We start from the raw sequence: 23281 nt of genomic DNA, 5'->3' as shown, positions 1-23281 counted from the left end.
CAATGTGGTGAGCAGCATGAAGGAAATTCTTTCTCTACGCTAAGTAATGTTTTCCCATATCAGAGACATTTATACGAACAATGACAAGTCCGAAAGGCCTTCAAGATCAAAGCAAGTGATTTATTGTGATGCAATAATATCTGAGGCATCAGCACAACACACAAAAGTACTCAAATCTCATTAAGTTTTTCCCATTTCAGTTCACAACACAGGATGGAGGAAGACTAGAACATTCGGTGTCTATTTGTCAGACTCCCTGTGGACAGAACCTTATTGAAAGCAACTTTACAGCCCATCAAACCAGAAATCATCATCAACACCACAAGAGGAGCCCTAGAAACTGAACCATCAGCAGGGGCAGAGCTGCCTCCTTTAGCCACCCCAAAACTAACAATGGCGAAGCCCATTGGGGGAAGCACACATAAGCAGATCTGAACTTACATCCAGAAACTGTTTTTATAGAATACCTTTACAGGGAACCATTTTTATACAACTTTTGTTCCCACGTGGACACATTTTATGAGCGCAACCACCCACTGAAACTGTAATGTAAACTGTTATGAGCTTTATTAGGAATGAATAAAAAAGAGAACTGTTTTCTGATCATTTGAGCGTTTCATAAAATTTCACTCTGAAGTCATGAAAATAAGAATAATCAGAAAATTATGATCAATTATTAAAGCAAACACTGCCGCTGGTATTCACTGTGACCTCTTCAGCTCATAATCTTCACTTCATCTGGAGAGTCGAGCTCAGCAGCTGTTATTTTCTCTTTCCTCTCTTCCTCCTGTTTCTCTTCCACCGCAGGATCTGGGTACAGGCAGGAGGTGTTGCCATCTTTCCATGTGACCACAATATTTCCTGCATTGCTCTGCTCACTTGTGTCACTGTTGGACATGTGAGGCTTGTTTCCCTGCAGTGGCATGTCTGATGCTGGGTGTGTGCTCTTTTCTTTGAGCAGCTCCTGATCTTCATTTTTCTGAAGCAGAGATGTTGCAGCCTTGTACTCGGCTATCTTCTTCCTGCTCCTGTTTGAGTTAGTACAGAAACCTTTAATATAATATACAGTATGTTCGCTCTCAAAATAGCAGTCAAACAACTTCGGGTCATACTTATTTGCCATGGCTCCCATTCCCAGGAGAAGAAAACCAACAAGAAGGCAGACAAAGGCCAGTCCCAGCAGTACAAATGTCCATGTGGTTGCTGCAACACGAGGATAATTAAAACCTGAAAACCTCCCTGCCCTCTTTCATATGAGAATATCATATGCACACTGCAGAATCAGTAACACACACACACAAACAAGAGTTAAATAAGGGCTTGTCAGTATTTCCCAACTTTTTATTTTTGATAATCTGTAGAATATTAGCCTCAAAACAAATGCGTATCTACAGATGTGAGATGTTTCCCTGATTAGAACATGTAAAAATTTGACATAACAGTATTTTCTACATGACAGCATTACAACATAACAACACTAACCTTTTAGTCAGCGAATTTCTCTGGATTTTTGAATGCTCGCTTTCTTACTAAAATATGTGGCATCAACGTTTTTGCCAAATGTGTAAATTAACAGTCCGAGCTGTTCACAGCTACTCCCCCTGACAGCCTAATGAGTAATGAAAATGAACCAGTGCCAAGACCCTTGTGGTCTGGTTCACCAGCATGAAGCTGAGAAACTGCTGAGCAGAATTCTTGCTCTGAGCTTTATCATTTAGCTTTTCCCCCCCGACAAGTTTCCGTTTTCTATATGGAAAAGCTTTCAGCATGTGGCAAAGTGGCTGGGACAGAATTCATTTGCCATTTGTCACTTGCATATATTGTTATTTTGTGTTCTGATATCTTATAGTCTATCATAATGCTTTAATGTAGTGATGGGTCCAGCAACACTGACGCACCGACGCATGTCTCAAGCTCACAGAGTGAAACCTGTATCGGTGCGTGCGTCGCTTTAAGAAAAAGTCACGTGATCGATACAGCTGTGTTTAAAAGATGCCGAATTTTTCTGAATAAAAACTTATAATAAACTCTGAATCAATTACATTTAAATGGGTAATATTACATTCACAATACTGTCATTTTAATTTTCACTTAATGTCATTCACAATATATTTTAAAGATGTCTGCAATAGTTGCAATGTAAAAGATATAAAATGATTCCATGGAAAGTACAATAGCTTACAGTGTGTACAAGTATGACTAGGTCATTGAATCAGTGTCTGTTGAGTCTCAAGTAAGGTGCCTGCAATGATATTTAAGGTCCAGCAGGTGTCGGTGTGGAGCAAAACAGCAACACTGTGTCGACACAGATACAGTTTGGGGAATGTGCTGAAAGGCTTCACGAGGCCTCATCTACCCATCACTACTTTAATGTAAACACAGCACATGCAACCTTGGCTCTACATACTATCCCGGGTCTGTTTGTGGTAGCATTGGTTATATTCACTTCATCATTAATTGATTTGAATCTTTCATTTGTTTATGTAGCTTGGTTATACTTACCATTGTGTGTTCCTTTGAGCAGGTCCTATGTGTAAAACAGTACTTCCTGATTTTATAGGATATGATGTCACTGATTATGTCAATTGGGTGTAACCAAATGAAGAGGTGTTTCTTTTGTGTAAAATTGTTTATTTCATTTAAAATAACCTCACGAGTCAGATTAAGTGAAGAGATTGACTTTTCAAACTGTTTAGTTGGGTGAATGAGTTAAGTGGAAAAATCATTTTATTCCTGTTTCTTTGTCTAGACTGTGTTGTGTTGCTTAGTCTATCCTGTTTTCCCAATGGTAGAGGTTAATGAGATCCAGGTGTGAGTAGAATTCTGTATAAAGCAGGTGAGATTTTGACAGGTTCTTATGTTTTTGTGAAACAATTGTTGAAAGGCGACGCCAGAAAATAAAGAACACTTAAAGGAAACTTGAACAGTCTGCAGATGCTGTCTTCCTATCACCTCTCATGCTGCTTATGTTATGCTACTTCACACAGCATACTATGTCTCAGGAAAAAAAAATATTGCAGACTATCCAAATTACCAAGTATTTCATGTTACACATCCATTTGGATCAAGTATTCTAGCAGGAGCAGCACTTACGGTCCTCTGTGCGGTAGAACCAACGTAGATACTCTCTTTGTTCCTTTGTCATAGCTGTCAGCTCTCCTGTTTGTGCTTCATCCTCGTACGTCAAATCGTCAGAAGCTCTCCGATGTCCTTAAGAGGACACACAGACAGACCCCACAGAAGCTTTGATTGTCAAACACAAATGTAGCAAACTGAGGATTTCAGTATCAGCTCTTAAATTTGTCTCTGTACCAGTAATGATGAAGTGGCAGGAGAGCAGGTCCTCTACTGCCAAGTATGCATGCAGAGTATCACTGGGCAAGATACTAACCCCAAGTTGCTCTCGGATGCATCCATCGCATTATAAATGTGTACGCATGTTAGGAAGCACTAAAAAGCTTAGAAGAAAAGTGCTTGCGTGATTGGGTGAATTTGGCATGTTGGACGCTTTCTGTGCTCTGGGAGAGTAGAAAAGCGCTATACAAGAATTAGTCCATTTAACATTTACATGTGCTGTTCATTAAACATACTCTTCTGAATGTAATATATTTTGAGTTCCTTAGTGATAAACTGTAAAGATTTTGTTGGCCAAAGATTCAGGTCACTGTGACCTGACCTCCTCAAAGCACTTTCTAACACAAGTCTCATCCACACGATCACACACACATTCATACAGCTCTTATCTATACACTTTGATCTAACACTCACACTCCAGTGGATATATCAGGACAACTTGGGATTCTGTATCGTGCCCAAGGATACTTTGACACATACAAAGTACGTTATGTGGATCCAGCTTTCTAACTGCTAGCTGACTCACAGTCTCTCATGACAAGAATGTTCTGCAATGAGTTTTCTTTGCTTTTCTATCTTTATTGCAATCAAAAAACACAGGTCACTAATAAGCACAATAGTATGGACAAGTTTGATTTAGACAAGATTAGTGAAAGAAATTCACTGACGTTTAAATGAGCTCCACCTTTTTCAGCTGAAGAATTAAAGTGATAAATGAACACTTTAATAGAATACTTAATAATATTAACTACTTTTTGACTACTTCAATATATTTTCATGAAATCACATTATTGCACTTTCACTTTAAATTTGTCCGAGTTCCTTTTCTACTTATATGTGAACGTGTTGCGTATTGCTAAAGCAGGATTTACGGTGTGTCCGCGTACATGTTTTCAGTCGAATGGTGGGGGTTCCACCCACCCTAGATACATTCCCGTGCAGTCATCCAATATCCTGACTGCATGTTGTTGGAAGCGTATGACATAAGCATCTGCCAAATGTAGACTGGTTAATAAGTGAGTCAGAATAGAGGAAAGAGTGATAGCAGAGTTCACTAAACTACAAAAGTCCAACATAAAGAAGCACAGTGGCTGCGGTGGACATTTTCATTGTTTTTAACTCTCTTTGTGTGTTAGAACTTCTCTGCTGCCGGCTGACAGACCAAAATCTAAAAGAGCAACAGTGGCCTGCAGACCAGCTGTTACACACACTTTGTACACTGCCTCCATCTGACAACAGAGGCAGACTGCAGGCCTACAGGCAGGCCCTGGACTAAAGTGGGCAGTGAACCCGCTGTCTTTGGTGGACCATAAATCCTGCTTCAGTGTGAAAAGTGTGCAAAGAACAGAAAAGCTGCTTTCTGTTCAATAACTACTGAGTCTTACTGAATCTTTCCTGGCAGATGTCCCCCTGATCCAGAGATCTCCACTTTGGGTGTTTGCTGTGTTGTACGAGGATCGCATGCTGGCCATTGTGTGACAGAAGCATTGATAGCTTTCTACTGATCAGTTGGTCCCGGTCACAGTCCCATATTAACCAAGCAGCATCCACCTCGGGTTCATGGCAATCCTGGGTGTGCACTGGCCCTTCGTGCTGGGCTGACAGACACCTAGATGATGCGACACACATCAGCATGTCCCGACTGATCCAGATCCACTGCTGATATTCAGAGTCTAGGTTGCATGTCTTCAATTGGACTTCACCTGTATCTGCTGAATCTTCCAGACACAGGTTGTGCTGGGTGTTGTGGATCATGAATGCTCTTGCCCCTGCAGGTGTTGACAGTATAACAACGTTAGATATAGACCACTTAAAAAATGATATTTTGCATGGTTGGAGCTTAACAAGGTTCCAAGTAGAGCTTCAACATGGAACAAGACAAAATGCGAGTGAGACAAAACATTTTTTTGAGCATGCAATTGATTTAAAATAACGCTTAAACTGAAACAGGCTGTTTTACAGCTGATCAAAAGTTTAGGACCACATGCCTTTAAAAGGCCATATCTGTGTAAAAATGTCAATTCATTGTCATTTTCTGTCAGGTAGTCAAACTGTCATGATGTTCTGACGGCAAAGGCAAAAAAAACTTTCCCTTTTTGAATGTGGTTGGGTTGTTGAACTGCATAAGTCTCTCACAGCACGCCATCGCTGCTGAGGTGGGACACAGTAAGAAAGTCATTTGGAATTTCTTAGATGATCCTGAGGGTTATGGAACAAAAAAAATCAAGTGGCAAGACCCAAAGAAATGTCACAAGCACTGAACCAGAGGATCCAACTGGCTGTCCGTCAAGACACTGGACAATCCTTGACCCAAATTAAGGCTTTTACTGGTGCCAACCGCAATCGCATAACCATCAGACGACATCTGAGACTGAAGGGCTTTAAAAACAAAAAACGTCTTCAAACTAAAACGTCTCTGTTTTGCACTTTGCAAGAGACCACCAAACATGGGACATTGAAAGGTGGAAGAAAGTTTTACTCTGATGAGAAAAAAATTAAACCTCGATGGTGCTGATGGTTTCCAATGTTACTGACATGACAAGCAGATCCCACCTGAGATGTTTTCAAATTTACAAAAATGGACAACAGTTCCAGACAGTAGATGCCCTTCATGCAGTTGTCTTCAGCTATGGGTGGCTGTAGCTCAGGTGGCAGAGCAGGTCAGCCACTAATCACAAGGTTGGTGGTTTGATCCCAGGCTGCCTCCTTTTTTTTTTTTTTTTTTTTTTTTTTTCTTTTAAATGACATCAGAAACAGCAGTATGCGACATTACGTGATGGCAGAGCTTCAGTTCATCCTTTGTCATTTTTTTTTTTTTTTTTTTTTTTTTTTAATAAATAGGACAGGGGGAATGAATGAGAGAGAGAGGGGGAGAGAAAGAAAGAAAACCAAAGGGGAGAAGAGACGGTGAGAAGGGGGGGGAAGAGAGAGAAAAAAAAAAAAAAAAAAACTCCTGGGTCACCTGTATGGAGAAAAAAAACAAAAAAAAAAAACAAACAAACAAAAACAAACAGAGGAGACAGCAAACAACAAAGAGCAACATAATAATAGAGAAAACAAAGCACCATCACAATAAACTAGCTAGTCATAGATATCAGTATTTACTAAGTAATAAACGATATTGTGCAGCACGCAAGATAGACAGCGCACAGTGTGCTTTGAGGCAGCAGCCAAGAAAGCTTTAGTCCGCGTCTGTGAATACCCATGTGTGCATACCTGTGTGGATCAGCATGCTTGCATTCCAACGGTTTCTCCATGTAATGATCTGCTAGGGAGTGTGGGGGGGCCACAGCCCCGTCCTCCAGGGTGTGAAGCGGGTATGGAGGAGATCAAAACTCCAGACATCCAGAGGCCCCCAGAACACAAGAGACCATGGAAGACCAACAGAGGGGCAGCCGCGCCACTGTCCCAGTAAGAGCTGAGGAGAGTCCCAGATGAGGGCTCGCCCAGCAGCCGCGGAGCAGAAGTCAGGGGGAGTTGCAGTGACGCGCCCGTGAGCTCCGCCGGCCCCCAGCTGCGCCTGAGTGACCGAGCCCTAGGCCGAGAGGCTGGGGGCACCCCACCTCCAAAGGGGCCCGAGCGAGCCCCAGGCCCCAGGCCCCGACAAGCGGCCGCCAAGGAGTGAGCCGGTGTGCACCCGGACGCCCACCCCCAGACACAAAGAACCACCAACACACCGACACCTGAGGGAGTCCGCCACCGGCAGGGGAAGTGGTGGTGGGTGGAGATAGGCCTCCAAACCTTGGAGGGCCTGAGGTGTCCCCAGAGAGGTGGCGTCTGATACCCAACCTGACATATAGACACAGACATACAGGCACACACAGACACAAACATCCATTCCCACCCTCATGCTCTCATATGCACTCACTCCACACTCAACCAACGTGGAGACAGACATAAAGAGACGCTGTACACACAATCACACTCCCCAAGCGTACTCTACAAACCGGGTCTAGGTACCCTTGCCCCTGGAGGGGGGAATTGCACCCAGACCCAGGTGGTGTTACCCTTTTCCCTGCGGTGGGGAGAGGCAGACCACCCCGACTCCGCAGCAGCAGGGAGGCCCCACACCCCAGACCGCAGTCGGACGGCCAACTCCTCCTACTAGCCCTCCCGCTCCAGCAGGCCGCAGAGAATGGGGGTGGGAGAAGACTCCAAACCTCCCTCCACCCGCTCATTGTAGTGTTGATGCATGTGTGTTCTAAGGTGCAATTAAAACCCAGGAGGGCATGGAGCTACCTGCCAAGGAGCAGCAGGTAAGCGCATAGTCCCTCCTGCTAACCCTCAATGACTAAGTGTATTTAAAATTGAGAGGTGGGCAACGACGTCAGGGGTGAGGTATACACCCTGATGGTGATTTGGACTCCGTGATTGTGCCCACCCCCAAGATCCTATATGTATGTGTAATGAGAGTGTGAATAATGTGAATGTCTAAGATGTGGGATAAAATTGAGGCAGAGGCAGCCAGAAGGGGACGGGGGGGGGGGTAGCCTCCTCTGCACCCTGGTGACATACCCCCACTCCAAGGCCCTGCATGTGTGGGTGGTTGTGGAGGAGCGGGAAGAGGGAGGCAGCTGGAGATGGGGAGGGAAGGAAGGGAGGGGCAGGTAACCCCTCCCTGGGGCCAGCTCCCCCGCTGACCCCAGTAGGCACTCCCACCCTCCGCGACCCGCCAGGGAAGGGGGGCCCAGGCCCATCAGACCGGGGCCCAGTGCAGTAGCGCCCCCCGGCTCCACAGAGCCCTGGACATTCCACCCAACCCCACCACAGAGAAAACTGCACCCACCCCACCAACCACACATCTTCCAGACAACATAAGACGGTAAACGCCCAGGCTGAGATCTTCCTCCACCTCTCCTGTATCTCCCCCTCCTGCAGAGAGTTCCTGAGAGAAGAAAGCTCCTGCAAGATGTGACCATCCCCCCCACCAGTTGAAGAGCCCCCCAGGCGGCTCGATGCACCGGCGGCACCCTGCTCCAGGGCCGGGCCCCCATGCACCCACCCGCCCACAACCCCGGCAACACACCAACCAGGACCCGAGCCCCCGAGGCCCGGCCCGGGCCCCAGCCCAGAGACGGAGCGCCCCCAAAACCTCACGCCCATCCCGGACCCACCCAGGGGCAGCCAGGTTGCCAGGTCAGTAACCCACGTCCGTCAGCACAGACCCTCCCCTAGCCCCGCTGCACGCAGCCGCGAGGAAACAGTCACCTGAGAGCCAACAGAGCCCTCAACCGGACGTGACCGCTACCCCGGGTTGAGCCCCCCAAGGAAGATGCCTCCGGGGAAGGGTTAGGCTGCCTCCTGGCTGCATGCCAAATGTCCTTGGGCAAGATACTATGTTTGCCTACTGGTGGTGGTCAGAGGGCCCGGTGGCACCAGTGTCCGGCAGCCTCGCCTCTGTCAGTGCGCCCCAGGGCAGCTGTGGCTACAATGTATATGGGAATGACTGGATGTGTAAAGTGCTTTGGGGTCCTTAGGGACTAGTAAAGCGCTATATAAATGCAGGCCATTTATCATTTCACCACTTGGAGAAATTTTCCCACTCACTTCATAGAAACGCTTGCATCAAGCATGGCGCATCGAGTTTTTAAAGTGATCAACAATAACGCTGGAGCTACTCATTGCTGAATTCATGTTTGGAACTTTGACTTCTGTTTTGGAGGAGGGTTAGTGGTCAGTTTAACCCTCATAATGTCCTCCCGATTTCCATACAGCTTTGCTCCTCAGGGGTCAAAAATGTCCCCACTTCATTTGACTGTTTTTTAAAGTATAAAGTATAAATTGTCAATCAATTCAGTGTTACACCTTAGTTTTACTTAAGACCAACACATTAACACAAAATTTACTCAACATTTTACATTTTAGGGCCACCAGACCTTCTTTACAAAAACCACACCCTGTTTTTTAGCGAAAACAAATTGAGAAAATTAAATATTTAATTGTTTAGATAATTTTGACTATCTGACTAACTACAGAGTGCTGTATGTTGAACTTTAGTGAGAATTTTTTTTGAACCATTTAAATTTTTTAAATGGCAGCACGTAATCACACCTGTGGTCCTCAGGGGTCAAAAATGTCCCCATCTAGTTTGATTGATACTTAATTAATATGAAGTGGATTTTCCCCCACTTTTAATTAAGACTTAATTCAAACATTTTTAAACATTTTTTTTATTCCATTTCAAATTTAAATCTGATAAAAACCTCATAAAAATGATTTTTTTCTTTGTTTTTGGGTAAAAAATAAATCATCAGTTATCGTGAGGATCGTTTCACAACCAGAGTCAGATGCTTTAACAGATGATCACAGACAGGTTTATGTCAAAGTTAATTTAGAAAGCTGTTTTTGAACTACTTCAAGCTTTTTACTGGCAGCAAATAATCACATCTGTTGTCCTCTGGGCTCAAAAATGACCCCGTTTGCTTTGACTGTTTATAAAGCAACAAGTATAAAATATCATCCATCTCTGTGTTTCAAGGTTTTATTCAACTTTATTCCAACTCATTACCTGACAGTTTTCTATATTTTGGCATGGTAGGAACACCAGGGCATGGGTCTGAGTGAAGGTAAACTTTCATGAGGACAAAGGCGTGTCCATATTTGACCCAAGTGCAGGAGGAAGCTCAGGTTTATTCCTCTATTTATTTCATGTGCGAAATACGTCTGTATAAATGGCTCGCAGCCCCTTGGCGTGCGCACTCACAACAATGGCTGAGCGTAATTGTGCGGACGTATTTTACCTCCACAAAAAGCTGAGACGTGGTTTGCGATCCATGTGGCAAAAAAGTGAGGTGTTGTGGACATACTTGCCAACCTTGAGACCTCAGAATTAGGGAGACATTCAAAAGGGCTGTTTGGGAGGATAAATATATTTTACAGTGTTTATTTATCGGATAAAATACGTTAAATGTCACCGTTATTATTGGCCGGCCCGGAAACAGCGCGGGTGTCCAAATTCAGAGGCTGCTTCCACCTGAGGACCGGCCTTCGCGGTCTAAAGAAAGCCGGGTAGTACGTCACGAGCGCCCTCGGTGGAGTCAAACTGCCGTCTGCTCCTTGCTCTCTAAAATATAACCGGGCACCAGGCACGTGCAGGGGGGGGGCTAGAGGGGCTTGAGCACCCGCCCCTTTCCTGATGGGTGACCAAGGTGCCCTTTTGTTGAGGCAACTTTAAAAAAAAAAAATTATTTTTTTTTAATGTGTGTGTGCGTGCGGAGTCCTGTCTGTGCCCCTCAACAATAATATTTAACTATTAATCACAGTTTTGCTAAATAAAAGGATCTGGCTTGCATCAGTCACATGATCACATTTAACCAATGATCGCCCTTGACGGCAGAACGCGCTGGTTACGAGCCGGGAACGAGCTTACAAAGAGCACGCGCATTTTTTCCGGTCCGGAGCTGTAGGAGAAACACAAGTTAACTCAGAGACAGATTGATGCGACAAAACCAGTAAGTAGGTGTACAGCGCACACTGTAGTGTGTAGCACACAGGAGTATTAGCTTATTACGTACACGTTGGTAAGCTGTCTTGTTGCAACTGACTAACTGAAACAAACGAGCGTGCTGTGTGTGCAACAGCGCGACAAACATTACCTGTCCTTTTATTAACTGCACAGGTAGTGCTGGTCACAGCTGCTGGCTACCTGTGTAAGGCTGTCATGGGTCTGTAGCTCTGTCACCGTTTTAGGGAACATATTTAGTTTTAAAGTATTTAGAAACATATTTAGTTTTAAAGTAAGTTTCCGGGCTTTTCCTGCCTTTCTGGAAGGATTATATTTCACTAAAAAACGATCTAATATGCATGTTCACAATTATGCATTATTATAATTATAATATATTAAAAACACACGCTGTATTTTAAAGAACATACATTAAGAAGCAGATTATATTAGATTTATATTTTAAATAAGACAAAATTTGGATTTTACAGCAGTAAAATTTTTGTATCTCTACAGTTCAAAAATGTAATAAGCTTTGCCCCTGCACAGAGTGGATAGTGAAACAAATGGAATCATCATAATGACATTATTTCATATTTATTACTTCCCCCTCCTCATTGCTTTATTATTGTAGCTCTAGTAATAAATAATAATGTAAGGATTCTGGATCAGCACCATGATGCCCATAGTATATACAGTATTCTGAAGAAGGTCTAAAATGTCACTGTGTGTGCGTGCATGTGTGTGTTTTATGTATATGGATTTTTAAAAAATATATTACTCATGATATAACATTGTGCAGACATGGCTGGTAAGGACATGAGGAGGAAACAGCAGGAGCTGTGTGAGGCTACTAAAGGCAGTGCTATAACATTTTTCTGTCATCATTTTATTATAGATTAAGTGCTGGAGTTGTTAGGTGTGGATAATTAGATTATAGTTTATTGCAATAGCAAGTTGTGCCTTGTTCTCAGATAGACAGCAAGTGGAGAGTGATATATGAAATGATGGAAGGAAGAAGAGAAGCAAAGAGTGATTCACAGGCAGAGCCTAAATTATTTCTCACAGTTTTTTGTTGCCTTATGGTTCCAAGCGCTGTCACCAATCTTTGCATTTTGTTATTATCTCATGATACTTGTTTAATCAGCTACCATCTCTCCTGTGGACTTTTTAATGTCTACAGTCTCAGATCAACACAGCCCTGCCCTCCAGCACTATCCACAGCAACCCCTCAACAGCAACATTGTACCCATCAGGTAAACCATCGGCTACGTTTGCTTTGCCTTGTTGCCCATATTAGATTCTTGATGAATGTGTGTTGTTGTTATTCAGCCTGGTTCAATGTGCCCCTTTTTAACTTTGAGCACCCGCCCCTTTAAGCCTCTCTGCACAGCCCTGCCGGGCGCTGGCGTAAACTCTCGACCGTCTCACACTTCTGTTTGATCAGTTTTCTGTTTGACGTTTATTCAGCTGTGTGAAAACCCTGGGGAACCCTCCCGAGGGAGTAATAAAGTTACATTTAATTTAATCTAATAACTTTAATCTCAGCCAAACCGATTTACTCACGAACAAATAAAACACTGAAAAAGCCAAACAAGAACATTTTTAAGTTATCAAAGTGACTTGTACATCATGTTTAACCCGAGTGGTGAAAGACCTTGGGGGTTTGAAGACGATGTGTCGGCTCAGATATTTGAAGTTTACACAGCTACATCCTCACCTGAAAATATGTTAAAAGTTTTTTTGTGACCCAGAAAGAGAAATAAGAGTGATAATAAAACTAAGTAGCTGCCGTCATTGTTGGAGACTGGAATTGGCTGGGCCCGCTATGAATTCTGCCATATGGTTTTTCAATTTTGTTGTCCGGGTGGAAAATCTGGAGAAAGGTGGGATTCTCCCGGAAAAATCAGGAGGGTTGGCATGTATGGTTGTGGCAACATCACTAACCTTGTCAAACACCTCAGAGTAAATCATATCACAGAATATGACGAGCGTATGTTGAGACTGAAGAGGAGGACAGGGACAGGTGGTGCTAGGGTGAGAGTCTCTCACGGAGTCCTTTAGTGCTGCAGGCAGGCAACGTGTTCAAATAGGCACAACTTCAGGTTTTTTATTTCTATATGATGAACTCTGCATTATTACGTGATAAGAACAAGTAATCTGATGTCCTGTAATCATTATAACGCTATAATTTGAGATACAATAAATAAAATCAGTTTTTGTACAAAGTATCGGATCAGTATCGTCGATACCACCCTGAATATTACTTGGTATCGGATGGGAAAGGAAATCAGTGGTATCGCACATCACTAGCAAGCGCCCAGTACGCTACGACACGTAATGGGAAATTCACAGACAAACTCACGGATTCTTCCACTGACCGCTGCGGCACACCTGCACCAGGGCAAACATCCGCCTGCTATACAGGTGAAAATAGAGCAACAGGCCCGCTGAGTCCTTGATTTTATCAAAAAAAGTTGTAAAGTTGTTTTTGTAGGATGGCACATTGATTGTGTTTAAATATCAGAATCAGAATACTACCATACCTTGGTACGTCTATTCTGCAAGAGTAATTTGGTTTTACAAAAGCAGTTTTATATCTTTTTAAAAACAAGAGTGTTGCAGTGCTCGCATTTAATCAAAAGACAACTGAGTAGAAGATGCATTTTTATTAAAGAGGTTCCATTCAGTCACTCTGAGTGACGGTTGGCATGTCACTTTTGGATTCACCTCTCATCTTCATCACCCTCATCGCTTTCTTTATTGCCTTCAAGTAGGGAGTCTTGTTCTTCAGAGTCGCTGTCAGCAAATTCATCCCACCAGTGGAACTGTTGGCTTGCATTACTTTTCTCATCATCACTGTCTTCCTCTCTAAACTGTCTCCTAAATCCTCCAGGAAGCAGATCCTCCGCTGCTTCTCCTTCATCCGGGTTGGCTTCATAGTCAACCTCAGCAGCAGCAAGGTCACTTTCATCTTGATGAGCTTCATTGCGTTCTTCTTCATCGTTGCTGCTGTCAGCATTTTGATCATCATCCGCAAAATTATAATTGCAATAATTGTGGTCATTTTCATCATCAGCATTATTGTCATCATGTCCATCATCAGAGTTGCTGTCATCAATTTCAAAACGAATGTTGAAGAAATTATTCTGATTGATGTGATCATTGTTGTTGTTAAGCTGCTCTGGCTCCCAAAGTCTCGCAACTTCACGTGGTAAAAATATTATAACATGTTCCACACCATTTTCAAAGACGTTGTCCATATCTCCCCAGTTACCACCTTCAGCCAAGAGTGGTTGCTCTACATGAAAGTTCAGTTAGCAAAGTCACAGCTAATCAAAAGAAACTTCAACACTGCATTACGTTTCTCTTGTACAATAACAGATCAAGTTCTTACCCTCATTAGGCTGAGCATGGGCCCCATCTCCTTGTTCCATCATCTGAACTTTAAAGATCCCACAAAGACATAAGTTATTCAAGTTAAGCAGTACATTTCCCATCTGTACTGTAGGGCATGCTCAAAAATCTCACTGTAAATATCTACCATCAGCTATCAAAGTTACAGCATTAAAAGTAAGTGTCACTTATAAAGCAGTTCCCCCAAAACTCACCTTTTTTTCAAAGAAACTGCTCTATGAAAATGTCCTAGTTCAGCTGTGTGTGTATCTGCTTGTTGCTGGAGTCAAAAATATGTTTCAGTTGTAACATTTAAACCTGCACTGTAACTGTGCAATAGCTGTGATGTCATAAGAACTACCAGAGTTCCATCCCATGACTGTTCCTTAAAATTCCACCTCAGGAAGGCCAACTCTGATGGCCTTCATCAGGGCTTATGTAAGCTTACTTCAGGAGTACCAATGTAGCCACTGTACTCCAGGTACCCTATGACCCTGATGGAGGGAGGTGTTAGCCCTTTTCTAACACAAAAATCAGTATAAATCACAATATACTGATATTTAAAAAACATAACCATGCTAACAGACAGCCATTTCTAAGTAGTGATCAGTGTTGGTCAAGTTACTTGAAAAAAGTAATCAGTAACTAATTACCGATTACTCGCCCAAAAAAGTAATTAGTTACTTAGTTACTTTTAAAAAACACGATTTACAACCTGAAGAGGTGATAAAGTGATAGATCTCTCAGCCCAATTCTACTTTTTCTGCATAATCCATCATACAAAATGTAATCAAATGGAAAAGTCTCTCTTTTTAAAACTTGTTTTATCAGTTTTAATCTTTTAACTTTATGCATCAAGCAAACATGTAATTATCTGCAACATTCTCTGACTGGAAGAAATTAATTTAACATTTAAACCTATTTTCTGCACATTCCAGCACATAAAATAAAATATTTTTTGTGTGTTTACACTCAGTCTTTCAAATAGATGCAAGTAAAACACAGCAGAAAATAAATAAAGTCAAAGACTCAGCGGTCCTGTTGCTCTATTTTCACCTGTAAAGCAGGAGTGGGGTAGGCGGAGGTTTACCCTGGTGCAGGTGTGCCGCGGTCAGTGGAAGAATCCGTGAGTTTCTCTGTGAGTTTCCCATTACGTCGTAGCTACTCGGTGCTTGTTGGAAGTTTAGGTTTTTTCGCTGTAAAAAGAAGTTTTCTTCCCACGCACAGCGGACACTAATGTTTTTGTCCCTTTTTATGGAATCAAACTCAAAGTAAGGTCAGTACTTCCACGCTTTAAACGCTGCACGCTCATACTCTCTCTGCACTCGATATGTGATCCACTGTTGATCTGCACACAGCTGTTGTCACCAACGTCGTGCTCGCTTACGTCACTGTCATGAGACATTCTCGCAAAAAAATCACGGTTTTAGTAACGCAGTAATGCAGCGTTCCTACGGGAAAGTAACGGTAATCTAATTACCGTTTTTGCAATAGTAATCCCTTACTTTACTCGTTACTTGAAAAAAGTAATCGGATTACAGTAACGCGTTACAAGTAACGCGTTACTGCCCATCTCTGCACATATGTGGACGCCAGGTCCTAGGAGGTTAAGGTGCCTGGGAAGGGAAAAACTGCATTATAGGTGGCAGAAAATTCACCTCTGTTCAAGGATCATCATTCACAGTGAACATAGATGGCCTCTTTCATTCCTCTTTCAAACCATCTGTCTTCTCTGTAAAAGATGTGAACGTCAGCATCCTTGAAAGAGTGACCTTTGTCTTTTCGACAGACATGTACAGCGGAGTCTTGTCCCATCGAGGTGGCTCTTATATTTTGTGCCGTGCATTATGTAGAGGTCTGAGCACTCCTCACTACACTGCACAGCGTACAGTGCGTTGTTTAGCTTGTGGTTGGGAGTTTTGTCCTTGGGATGAACCAGTTTTTGTCTAAGAGTGGCTGAAGTGCACTGGGATGTGATCCTTGGAGAAGACTCTGCTGTGTTCCTCTGATAAACCTGCTACATAAGGGATGACAGTGTTGTTCCATTTGTCATTCTGTTTCTCCCTAATTAATTGAAACCTTCTTTCCTACCCATCTTCGCTATTTTCATGAAAGCCCAATTGAGATAACCACATTTTAAGAGCTTACTTCACATGTGTGTGTTCCTTCGTTTTCCCTTCTGGCTTAGAGGGAACATTTTCTTCCTGGTGTTGCAGGTTCCTGATTACTCCAAGTTTGTGTTCCAGAGGGTGGTGGGAGCCAAAAAGGAGGTACTGGTCCGTGTGTGTGGGCTTTCGGTAAACTTCAATGTTGAGGTTTGATCTCCACTTGGCAGTGTGCATGCATGTACAGTGTGTGTATGGTGTGTAGTTCAATGTGTAGTAGCAGTGTGTGTCCATTTACCTTTGTGGTGGGGAGCCTGTCTCAGCAGCCTCCCAGGATTTCTTCTACTCCATGTCCCGAAAAAAAAGCTCTTAGCTGCACTGATTCTAGTCGCTGGTGCCTTGTCTTGCGGTCTTGCGGGTTGCACACTTCGTGCTCACATGGGATCCTGGAGCCAGCCATTCCCCTGGCATATTGCCCATGGTCACACATTTCACACAGACAGCGGATCCTGGCAGTGGCTGCCTGAGGCCAGTGAGTTCTCTGATGTCGCGGGCGTCCCCCTGTTCCCACGGTCTTGCAAGTTCACGAGCAGTAATGTAGAAACTAATGGCTTATCTGTTGAAGCCGGGGCAGTCAGTGTTTATTTGTGTGTTGTTTTCTGGGAAGGCCAAGAAAGAGCTAGAACACCTAGCAGGAACTCCCTGCTCATTGACTCCCTGTAACTAAGGTTACGGACTCCCTGCTGGCTAGGCTACACGGGGCCATGTCTACCCAGGCTTGTCTAACCAATTTGGTGTTCATTTCATCCCTCTACCTGCATCACCTGTCCCATCACATGCTGGCAGGTTCTGGGGACCCTGACATTGCACCTGAGCTGCTGGCCACTTCCACTCACCTGGCTTCCCTACCCTGCCAGCTCTCCTCTTTCCACCATGCCTAAGTGGGCAAAGTGGGGATAGTGGATGCCTCACAGGCAATGGTGAAGTTTCTTGGCCCTCGGATGGCATCCACTCTCCTATCTGCGTGAGGCCAGGCCCATCCTCCTGCAACCCCTCCCAGCCCCTGCCCTCCAGCAGGAGCCAGTAGAGGGCGACTATCAGGAGGAGGATACTGACTCTGGGGTCCACTTCCCCGACATGCCCATCGTCCACAAGTTGGACCACACATACAGCCCAACGGTCACACTTGTACTTGGCACCTTGTTAAGATCCAACCATGCAAAATATTGTTTGTTTGTTTTGGGTTTTTTGCCATTTTTCAAGTGGTCTTCAACTTTTGATCGGGACTGTATATATTATATTAAGTATTAATAAAATCATTTCAAAATGTGTTTGAATAACAAGGTTATTTACCAGACAGGAGCAGCAACAGTAAGATCCTGGCATCAAACATATCTGAAAAAGACAGAGTAAGGGGATTCTTTCAGAACACTCAATAGAAGCTGTACAATATAATGCCAAGTGCAGCAATATCATCCTGTTGATATCAAACATACATTGACTATACATCTATTTATTATCAGTACATTTCTTTTATATGCCCATTATTTCATCTCTTTTATTCCTTATCTTGCACTTTTAATCTTTTGTGCTACTGACAGGAGGGTTACATTTTGTATTCTATTGTATTCTATTCTGATTACAAGACTATACTAACTATGTTTTTTATACATGTTTACATGCAGATAAGAGAGAGCCAGCACAGTGACAGATTTATTCTGGTCAACCAAGAGGAAAGTGAGCACACATCCAAAGAACCAGCAGTACATAGAGAATAGTGGTGTGTGTTATTTCCACAGCCAGTAAAAAAAATAGTTGTATAGTGTTCACGTTGTTTCAAAACACCTTTAGTGCTTGACTGACATATTTCAGCTTGTAGGTGTCACCAGAATCATCATAAAACTATATGAATAAAACATTTCAAATAATATTTATTCTTTTAATAGGCAACCATATAATGTATGGGTCAGAGAGACAAAGTTTAGACCATGTGCCAAGATTACCCACTGGACCAAACGTACTGATGAAGCAATACAACTGTTCAGTCTAAAAGCATTGCTTTCATCCATGCAACTTTGAAGAGTGTCAGCTGTGTCAGAAGTCACTTCTCTGTCTGGCTCACAGTGAACAAATCTCATTGTAAAGACCTATTTGAACAAGCATGTGATGAGCCAGTCAACTCCAGATATATACCTTGCATATAAATATAATATGGTGAGAAAAAAACAACTTAAACATAAAAAAATCGCAAAGAAAGAACAATACAGTATCCACATCTTCACCAAAGAGTAAAACAGTGAAATGTGGAGTATTAAACATTAGGTCTCTCTCCTCCAAGTCTCTGTTAGTACATGAGTTGATAATTGATGAACAAATTGATTTACTCTGCCTTACAGAAACCTGGTTGCAGCAGGAGGATTATGTTTGTTTAAATGAATCAACACCCCCGAGTCATTCTAACTACCAGAAACCTCGAAGCACAGGCCGAGGGGTCGGTGTGGCAGCAATTTTTCACACCAGCCTATTAATCAACCAAAGACCCAGACACTTTTAATTCATTTGAAAGCCTGATGCCTTGCCCACCCTAGGTGGAAAACTCAAAAATCTGTCTTATTTGTAATCATCTATCATCCACCTGGGCCTGACAGAGAGTTTTGGTCTGATTTCTCAGCATTTTTATCTGATTTAGTGCTCAGCTCAGATAAAATCATTATTGTGTGATGTTAACATCCATGTAGATGCTAAAATCACGGCATTTAATCTCTTATTAGACTCTGTTGGCTTCTTTCAAAATGTAAAAGAACCCACCCACCACTCACTAATCACACTCTGGATATTGCTTTACTGTTGCCAGAGTGCTGCTCATAGGGGGTCATATGATTGGATTTTCTCTGCATGTATTATTGTAGTGTATACCTTACAATATAAAGCGCCTTGAGGTGACTTTTGTTGTGATTTGGCGCTGTATAAATAAAATAAAATTGAATATAAATCTCCATAATGTGTTTCTAATATTACTGACCACTCAAAGCACTTTTAGAGTACAAGTCACATTCTAACCATACATTTGAATATTAGGTCAGTTTTATGATTGTTACATACAATTTTTCAGCTGGTATGATTAATGATTATGAAGGCCGGAGAAACCTGCGGTCAGCTGAGGATGAAAAAGTCACCTGGTTGTGACAAAACATTTCTCCTTCTCAAAATGCAATCAACTTTCTGGGAATGTGTTCAAAGACATTTATATGGGATGTGGCACTGATAAGCTTCAGTCTGACTCATTATCACTGCTGATTTTCAAAAGGTTCAGCAGCTAACCTCTCACCATCATCCTAATTTAAGGGCTTAAAATCATTATTAGTACTAATCATTCATTTTATCCATAACATATTTTTAATGTCTTTATCCCTCTTCCCTTTTTAATTACTTCTATCAGACTACCCCAAGTATTTTGTTTCTTAGTGCTGTTTGACTGCAAAGACGTCTTATTTTCAGCACACCTTTGGATCACTTGCACAGATGTAATACTTATTTTGTTTCTGATGAAACATGTCCCTCTCTTCAGAACTAGTCTGTGGCACAAAAAGAAATGTTTTGTTTTTTGGGGTTTTTTTTGCAAACAGCATGAAACAAACTGTGAAACAACTTTCCCCTTCATAGAAACCTGCTGGTTACACTTACGTAAATCACAAGAAACCGTCTATATTTACTGATAGTGTACTTACTTTTTGATGCTCCAGCTCTGGCAGAAGAAAGGAGAGAGTATCTGTGTGCTATGCAGGCAGAAGGCTAAAAATGAGACTTTCCAAAGTGAATGGGGAGGAGACTGTCCAATGTTTCATTACTCCGCCTTCTTTTTCTGAACGCTGATTGCGTTAAAGCCCATAAACAGAAACACTGTGATATTTTGTTGAATTATTAAACAGAACTACTATGTGAAGCTGAAGCCGGTTGCTGTTCTGCTATAACTCAGTCATGCTGTCCTGTTAATCTTTGATATCAATATGAAACTCATTCTCACAAAAGTGCTGCAAAGTCTTTGAACCAAAGTTCAGACGGTTGCATTTCAGGTCTTTGACCCTGTTGCATAGTTACTATTTATATGACCTCGTTGCAACCTTGGTTTTTCTGTTTGTAAAGGTACATGACTCATTGGTCAAACGCCTGCGGGCTAACTGCTGGCTGTAAAAAGATTCATTTTTATAGCACACTTGTGGAGAGGTGAATAACCTCTGTGTCAAGAAAGAAAAGCACATCTTGTTGTGTATATAAAAAGATTCTGGAAGGTATATTAATGGGTGTTTCTCCCCTTTTCACTCGTGTTTATACTCTGCATTTAATCATTAATTATTCATCTCTGGCTCTCCTCCACGGCAGGTCTTTTGTCTTGTCTTCCTCCCCCCAGCAGATGGCTGCCTCTTTCCTAAGCCTGCTTCCCACTGACGATGTGCTTAGATTGATTCTTGGGGTTTTCTACATTTTCTTTGTATAATTTGTAGGATTACAAGTGGTTTGAGGAGATTGTTGTTGTGATTTGGTGCTATATAAATAAAACTGAATTGAGTTGTATGTGAGGCCTGGCACTGAGGAGAAAATGACTTGCACTGTTTGAGAGAACGAGCTGGAAAGGATGTGCAGCAGATTAAGGATAGAGATCAAAATGTGCTTAGAGGTGAAGAGCATGTGTTCAGATATGAGAGTACTTTGATGAACTGAAAGAGAGGAGGACAGATGGAGCACAGCTCCTGAATCAGGAAGAGCAGAGGATTAGTAAGGAGGAAGGGAGGGAAACTATAGACTACAATGTCAGTAGAAGCACGACAGAATACATGTATGTGAATTAGAGAGAGAGATACAGGTTTTCCACCTGAATATGTAACATGAAAGGTGACTGTTGTAAAGATCCAGATTTTAGCACATCCCAGCACACCCACTCACTTCACCAGATGCACCTTGTTTACTTCTCTCCCCTTTGATTGGGTGTGGTGCTTGTCCTTAATTGCACTCACCTGTCACACATTATATAAGGACTGCATTCACTTTTGGCTCACTCTTTCTTCACTCCCACACGGGGCGGCAGCAGAGCATTGGCAGTCCATGTGTGTCTTTCCTTTATTGATTTGGGAATAAAAGGAGAACCCTGTGAACGATTAGATGACTGCTTATTCTCATTCTAATCGGATGAGCCCATGATGCTGATTACTTAAACCCTAAGCCTTCCTTCCTTCCTAACAGTGAGAGTGAAGACAGATGAGTTTAAATATCTAAGTTATAAGGAAGTCAATTTTAATTTATATTGCACTTTTCACAGAAAATTAATAAATCACAAAGTGCTTCACAATAAAACATTTGTTTGGTTGATATATGGATTGGAGACAGTGGCACTGAGCTGAGCATGCTCAGATGATGGACAGAATTAGAAATGAGTCCATCAGAGTGACAGCTCAGAGTCAGAGAGGCTGAGATGGTTTGGTGCAGAGGAAGGAGGGTGAACAAAGGATGATGAAGAGGGAGACCTCAGCAGAGGTTTATGGGTGTAGTGAGGGAGTGCATGCAGATGGTTGGTGTGACAGAAGATGCTGGAATAGTGTGAGATGGAGCAGATGATCCGTTGTGGCCATTTTGGTTGCGTCCACATATGTTAATCTATTTTATTTTAAACAAATGCAACACTCCACGGCTGCAGGATGTACTGTAGGTGGAATCCCTTCTCTACACTTGCTATAGTACATGGCACTTTAAACAGCACATGTCCAAGTCTCATTGAGGTGTAATGTGCTCCTTAGCGGATACTCAAACTGCATCTTCTGTTTGTAGTATAGTTCGACTGGATTCTTGTTTTGTCCATCCTAATTGTGTTTACCACTTTTCCTTTATGTAAATCATATATGCTTTCCCATTATGCCCAATAATTACACCTTTAACATTTCTTTGGCTGTTACTTGTTATAATTCTGTCCACAACTTTGTTTCAGTTTTTCATGGACAGTTTAATATTTCCTCACTGCTTTAGTGTGGTTGTCAGTTCAGTTCTTCTGAGGCTTGTAACTAGGGATGGGTACCGGTGACATAAACGGTAGTAACCAGACCGAAAAGCAGCGCACATTTCGGTGCTTTTTTTCCTGAGCTGTGATACACTTCTAGCCAATCATTTTACGTTTCCGAGGATAGTAGGCGGGTCCAGGTACGTACGTTCTTTTATGCAGAGCTACAGATTAAAAATGCCCAAAGCGAAGCGGTCAAAGTCTGGCTGTACTTCACAGCAAAATATGCAAACTCAGCAGCAACAAGTGCTTTAAGCTGATACTGTGATACTGTCAAAGGAGGCAACACCTCGAATCTGATGAAACACCTGGCGACGCATAGCGTTTTGTTAAAAGCCCAGAAATGCGCCGTATTTGATAGCTTGCTGCGAGACCTCACACCGAGCACATCTACTGCGGGTGTGGTGCCTGTTATCGGACCCGGAGCAACATCCCCAAAAAACCTGAAGAGGAGCGTCCTGGCCCCTAGCCCTGCCAGTGTAGCAGAAATGATGATGATGATGATGCAGCAGCAGCCGTTCTTCTCTGCGTGAGTAGCTTCATGTTGTTCGTGTGTAATTTACGTTGAGTAGGCTAACCACGTTATTACATTAATGCATGTAAGGTGAACTAGCAAACATCATCATAGCTACATGCGGCTGTCTTCTTGTTTGATGGCAGATGCTCCCTTCACCCTGGCCAAAAAGGCTAAAATGACCAAAGAAAAAGTGGAAAACAGCTAAACATGAGAGGTTTTTGGACCAATTTTGTGTTCTCCATTCTTTAAGCACCGGCACCGTTTCAAAAGTACCGATTTGGCACCGGTATCGGATAAAACCTAAACGATACCCATCCCTACTTGTAACTTTATCGCAAACACATCTGGGCTTTGTCTTGATGTATGTTCAGTTATTCAGGTAAGTAAATCCCAAAAAGTAGACCTGCTCAATTTATCTTCTG

At 42.6% G+C, this 23281-nt stretch overlaps 1 protein-coding gene and 1 long non-coding RNA gene across 3 annotated transcripts; one reads left to right on the top strand and one right to left on the bottom strand.

Annotated features, from left to right (window-relative positions):
* Positions 1-126: 126 nt before the first annotated feature.
* Positions 127-21991, bottom strand: LOC308398714 (uncharacterized protein). 2 transcript variants are annotated; one of them, XM_080885492.1, is made up of 6 exons: positions 20025-21991; positions 17650-17691; positions 4740-5123; positions 3094-3210; positions 1113-1203; positions 127-1028 (listed from the first exon to the last, which is right to left on the bottom strand). In XM_080885492.1, the coding sequence occupies exons 2-6, from the start codon at positions 17687-17689 to the stop codon at positions 716-718; spliced, it is 945 nt and encodes a 314-aa protein (XP_080741618.1). In that variant the 5' UTR covers positions 17690-17691; positions 20025-21991; the 3' UTR covers positions 127-715. The 2 variants fall into 2 exon arrangements, with proteins under 2 accessions (XP_080741618.1, XP_080741619.1); XM_080885493.1 differs by lacking the exon at positions 20025-21991 and having other exon boundaries at positions 17650-20012.
* On the top strand, positions 10483-17686 carry LOC308398717. The gene is made up of 3 exons (XR_013972006.1): positions 10483-10805; positions 11979-12051; positions 16408-17686. It is a non-coding gene; the product is annotated as an uncharacterized lncRNA (long non-coding RNA).
* Positions 21992-23281: the final 1290 nt, after the last annotated feature.

This window comes from Rhamphochromis sp. 'chilingali' (genome assembly GCF_963969265.1).
Source record: "Rhamphochromis sp. 'chilingali' genome assembly, chromosome: 6".
NCBI lineage: Eukaryota > Metazoa > Chordata > Actinopteri > Cichliformes > Cichlidae > Rhamphochromis > Rhamphochromis sp. 'chilingali'.
Note: the sequence above shows the minus strand (reverse complement) of the source record. Positions and strands in the feature narration are given on the sequence as shown.